General features: G+C 36.2%; 1 protein-coding gene across 1 annotated transcript in view; it reads left to right on the top strand.

The window, feature by feature from the left end:
- PARN (poly(A)-specific ribonuclease) overlaps positions 1-6,000 on the top strand; it is a 58,075-nt gene that overhangs the window by 24,726 nt on the left and 27,349 nt on the right. The window contains exon 19 of the mRNA XM_010172723.1: positions 674-760. Within this exon, the coding sequence (XP_010171025.1) occupies positions 674-760 (87 nt within the window). The remainder of the gene's footprint in view (positions 1-673; positions 761-6,000) is intronic.

The raw sequence follows: 6,000 nt of genomic DNA on the forward strand, positions 1-6,000 counted from the left end.
GCGCCCAGGAGAATTTGTTCCATTACTTTCCTAAGGACTGAAGTAAGACTGATGGGCCTATAATTTCCTGGATCCTCCTTTTAAGTCCTTCTTGTAGATGGGGATGACATTAGCCTTCTTCCAGTCTCTAGGATGACCCCCAATCTCCACGACTTCTCAAAGACTATGGAGAGTGACCTTGCAGTGACGTCAGCCAGAACACCCTTGGGTGGATAATGTCTGGGCCCATCAGTCTGTAGAGGTCAAGCTCCTGTAATAGTTCACATACCAACTCTTCCTTCACCAGCAGCGGGTCTGCGTTTGCATTGACCTGGATTTTTGTTCCCAAGGCCTGGGGTCCAACAGTGCAGGCCCAGCTTGGCACAAAGGATGTGAAGGACTGGATCTGTGGGCATTTTCCACTGTGTGTAATGCTGTTTCAAGTTCTTATACAGATGAGCTAGTAGGATTTAGTATGTCTATTTCATGCATAATTGCAGGCACATTTTAGATGGTGCCTGATGTAGTTTCATAGATCTTAGCCTGTTGTTCTTGGTTTTTTGGGGTTTTTTTGTTTTTTTTTTAATAAAGGAAAAAAAAAAAAGCTACATGACCATATTGGATAACTTTTTATGGTATTTTAAACATATTAGTAGTGACTCTTATTTTAGCAAATGCTTTTTTTGTTTCGCAGTGCAGCCAAAACGAGATCATGTTCTTCATGTTACTTTTCCCAAAGAGTGGAAGACTAGTGACCTTTACCAGCTTTTCAGTGCCTTTGGTAAGTGATACAGTCTATCTTTACTTATACTTTTTTTTTCCCACCCTCTTTGTCATTAGCAAGTACCTCTGGTTTTGTTTCTGTAGTCTGTGGATGCAGACTTACTCCTAGTATAGGTAATGAGGGATCACGTTCTGTAATTTTTGAATGGTATCCTGTGGACTGTCTTTGCAATGATGTGTTGAAAATGTCTGCCCTGGTGAACTGCTCTTTAGAAATCTTTTTATGTGGTGCTTGCTGAATATCATGGACCTTTGATCCTTTTATTTACAGCCTGTCCTGGGAGGAGTTTATATAGGTGGGTAAAGCGAATGGGGATTGGTGTGAAAGGCAGATCAAGGTTTTAGGAATAAGGTTAATCCTGCAGTCTGCTTAAAGCCAGATGCTAATTTATGTGAGTCTAGGCAGACAAGCAAATCTGAAAATAGCCAGTTTGATTTCAAGATTAGAAACACCATCCAAGTCAGAAGAAACAACAGAAAAGCTATTTAATAACTGGAGACCAGTAGTCCTTTTGTTCCTCTACTACATATTAGTATATAATGTAAGGACATGCTTACATTACTCTTGGCAGCTTTAAGCAGAGCATGTATGACTGAATTTGTAATTTCCCTATTCCTAAAAATTTTCTGCTTGGTGCTATAATTTCCCCTTTTTCCTGCCTACAGTTGTATTTAAGAGTCCCAGTACCAATTTTGTCCATTGGAGTATAACCACTGTAAAAACTAAGCATATTTTGACATGTGTTTTTAAGCAGAGAAGTGACTAGTGGGCTCTCTATTGTGAAATGCACCTTTACCCTTTTGGAGACAAACCAATGAAGAGATGTCTGTTCAGCTAGTATTCTGTCAGTGTACTACAGCTGTTTCAAAGTGATGTACCACACTTAATGACTTAAGTCAGAGTTTGTAGTGTGGCAGATGGATTCAGGGCAAACCTGAATGTAACCTCCATTTAAATAATTGCTGCAGTATCCAAAAGGACATTTAATCACCAGTAAAAGGATGGAAGTCCCTCAGTGTACTCAGTCTTGTCACTCCTGTGCCTCCGGTGGGTCACCACATTAGTTTACAGAATGATACTGTTCTTCTCTTCACCTAGAATTGTGATTTGGTAGTCTGTGAAGGGTCTCTGGACCTCTATAAAATTCACTCAATTCCTTCTGACTTTTTGATCTGTACTGCAGCATGATGCCAGTATAATGTTGGATAGGATTTAATAATCTCAGTTGGGAAATCTAGAATGTAGAAAGCTACCGAGATTCTTCTAGAGTTGCTATTATAGGAGTAAGAAACAACACAGTTTAGACATTGTTTCTACAGGCTTTTAGAGACTCAGCTATATAATTTTTCTTATTTTATCAACTTCCCCAATTCAGTGTTGGTGTGAAACACAAGGACAGATCCCTGCCACCAGGGGTCATAGTTACACATCTCAAAATACTGTTCAATTTTGAAATTCCCATTTCTCTCACTTCTCCAGATTTCAGAGCTGAATGTTTTCATACCTGGATTTACAAACTCCTGGTATTTGGGGAGTACTTAATCTATATTGTTATAGATATAGGTTTAGGTGTTATTGCCATGGTATCTCAAAACAAACTGCGGGTAATTCCTTCCAAAATTCTAGGAGTACCCATGGTTTTTCAGTTGTAGCTGGACAGAGAGACAGGTAGTGGCACAAGGTGAGGCTAAGTGACTTGCCAAAAGCCTAAAAAATATGGCAGTACCAGATTTGAATTATCCCAATTTATTACACCAGTTAAACAAAGTGTTTTTAAATTAAATTTTTACCTGGATTAAAAATAAATTGTTAAATTGAATAGCAGTATTAATCTGACTTTATAGAAAAATTAGCTTGAATTTGGTTTAGCCTAGTGTGAATTGAAGCAGAATTGTAATCTTCCATGAAGCTTCTAAGGAAAGCAGTGAAACAGCTGAAGGGGCTGCAATGTCAGACTTGGAACTGTTTTACATTTGCTACTCTAGAAGGGGTGTTCATGATTCCGAAGTCTTTCAGTACTGCATGCATACCAAGTGGACACCTGTTCGTGCAAGATGTTTTTATAGTGTCATGGGTGAATGTAGTTTGACTGTACAAGTACTTGTGGTACTGTGCAGTCTGTTGGGACACTTACTTTCTTTAAATTCATAATTTGTGTAGTTTATGTGGTCATGCTCGTGTGAAGGATGAAGGTATTAAAATAGTATTTGCTGGAATATAGCTTTTGTGTATAGCCTCCACTTCTACTTAAATGACTGTCTTTTGGGCTTTACTTAAAATACATACTATCAAAGTGTTATAAAAACTACTACTTAAAAATTTTCCAAGTGACTGGAGTTAAACCTATGTGTTGTATTTTGTGAGAACACGAGAGTCGTCTTTAAGAGGGCGGTGAACGCTCCCTCTTACAGACAACTCTCACATAGTGATCTTGAAGATGCATATATTACTTTTAAAATGTAACTAGTAGTCCAAGCTACTATATAGGTGAGTTTTAAGTGACTCTTAAGTACATTTTTGAGACTCATTTACAAGTTCCATATGCTCTGACATCTGTTCCTGTTAACTGCTGTACTGTAAACTCACTGTTTAACTTTTCTTTAAAAAAAAAAAAAAAAAAAAAAAAAGTGGAGCTTGTAAAATGTTCTTTTCAAAGGTGAACAATCTAGTTTAAGGAAACCTTCTAGTACACTATATATATTAAATATTCTTCTGAGCTCATCTTCATATAGATGTGAGTTTTGAGTTTGTTTGTTTGTTTGTGAGGGTTTTTTGGGTGTTGGGGTTTTCTTGTTTGGTTTTTGTTGTTTCTTTTGGTTTTGTGGGGTTTTAAAAATTTTAATCCTATCTTTCTCTGTGCATTTCTGGCCTTTCCTCTCTATCATGCCAATGTTTCCTTCAGCTGTTCTTGCTTTCTTTATACCCTGTCTTCCTGCCAGAAAGGTGGAAGCTCTGTTAACCCTTCTCAGTTATTCACCAGGAAAATGTTTCTATTTAATATATGCTTCACCCTTGCTCGTAGAATAAAAGTTTCAGCTATTTCTATTGTCTGATGTAGTCAATGTCCAGCAACTGTTAGCAGTTCCAGCATAGTGTCCGTGTGGTCTCCTTTTTTTTTTTTTTTAATTGTAAGAAAATTACTAAACTTTTTTGGTTAAATGAAGGCCCATATAGTCCTAATACCTATACAAAGTGTTTAGTTGCCACTAACGGTTGTGTAGGTAATGTATTAGAACAGAGACAAAGCAAAACAACTCTTCTGCCTTCTAGCAATCTATAACTCAGACTCGTGAGCTAGAGGTCACACTTGCATCTCTCAGTTTAAAGCTCTCACAGCTTTCTCTAAGTCAGTCTAAAACAATTCTTTATCCCATGTGTATTCTCGTCATCCGTGGCGGTTGGTGGCAGTTCCCTAATTAAGCATTATGTGAAAAATTATTTTGGTTTTAAAGCTTCTCTATATTTTATTAGATGTCCCTTAGTTTTATAGAGAAATAGTGAATACCCTCTGTACATCTTTCATATAACTTCTGTTCTTATATCTTCCCTATAGACATGTATAGGCATCTTCCTTAGAATTTTCTTTTGAAGGTTGAGTCATAGTTTACTTAGTCGTTTATATGGATGCCTTTCCATACCTTTGGTCATTGTGGTATAAAAACTGAAGGAAAATATGTTTGAATTATGTAATCCATAATTCATTTTATTCTGTGTATTTTAATGTTTGTGTTTATATAGAGAATTTTCATATTTATTTGTAGAAAAAAAACATGTTACTTTGTGCCTTCAGAAGGAACAGATCAGATTTTCATCTACTCCTATTTGGGTGAAATCTTTGATTTCACTTGATAATTCTTTACTTGATGTTACTCTTTTTAACAAGGGACAGTGTTTGACATTGCATGTAGTAGCAACTAGTCAAGGGGTCATACAAGCTAACAATGGTGTTCTTCAAAGTATTAAAGACATTTGATCTATTCTAGAAGTGTAGAGAGAGAAATCTTCTGTTTTATTTCTCTAGAGCTGGTATTCTGTTACATTGCTGTACATGGCTTATTTGGATTAGCCTTGCAGTAAGCTGGCGTGCGGCTGTGTTGATTGCTAAATATTGTACTTCAAGTGCAGATGCATTTGTTTTTCAGATCTTTATTGCCCTTTCACCATACTTCTGAAATGCACAATATTTACTGAGTGCTTAGCAATGTTGCTGAATGATCTAATTTATTAATCTTCTCTCTCTTAAATTCTGATTTCTTAATAATAATGAAATGTGACATAGTCTGAAAAGAGTATTTTTTAAGCCTAGAGAATTGCATAAGTGTTTGTTGTATTTCTCTTCAGATTGTAGCTCAGTGTCCACTATTTAATGTTTGACTTGTTCTTTAAATTATGTATTTAAAATTTTTATAAATCTGAGTATAAAGGCAGCATGTGTTGGCAGGTATTGAAACTTTTAAGTATCTAAAATATCGAAGTCATTTAGAGTCCAGCAGCCTTTCTGCGGCAATGAATAAGTATCTGATACTGAAATGATGTTCCATCAATAGGTTGGATCTTTATTTATTTATTTTTAGTTGATACTTAGTGAAAATATGGGCACTGAAGTCCATTTGAGTAGTAGCTGAACTCCTTTAGGAGACTAGTCTGTTACTGATCCTCCTTGATATTTTACACTAAGGGCATAATTGCAAGAAGTTCAGGAGAACTTTTCTTTCTGATGTTTCTTTTGGTCTGTTATGGGTAGATAGGGAATTAATTAACTATATACATAGGAAAGAGACAGAATCTGGACACACTTCCATGTTGAAGAATTACAGAAGAGTATGGATGATTATATAGAAAATTTTGTAATTAGTAATGCAAAAAAGGAGGACTTGATACACAAAGAAATTCAGAGCAATAACTTGTCAGTGCACTTGGAACAATGTTAAATTATGCAGTAATTTCTAATATTTAAAGGAAGCTTGGTGTCCAGGTCCTACCAAATGCACTACAGTTTTGAGTTGCAATCATAAACCAGCTTGGGCTTCTCCTGTGTAGTGAAATGTTAAGTGTCCTGACAAAAGCATGTTCTCCCTAAAGACCTTTACCTGTAGGCAGCAAAGATCTATGTTCTTCAAAGACTGAATTATTAGAAATTTCATTTATTTGCCCTACAAAGTGTTTAAAGACATTCTAGCATTTGAATTCTCAGTGTAGGCTCTTCGTAATAGCAGCTTTAGCCCTTTATTGTAGGG

Source organism: Antrostomus carolinensis, unplaced genomic scaffold, assembly GCF_000700745.2.
Source record: "Antrostomus carolinensis isolate BGI_N321 unplaced genomic scaffold, ASM70074v2 scaffold23397, whole genome shotgun sequence".
Classification (NCBI taxonomy): domain Eukaryota; kingdom Metazoa; phylum Chordata; class Aves; order Caprimulgiformes; family Caprimulgidae; genus Antrostomus; species Antrostomus carolinensis.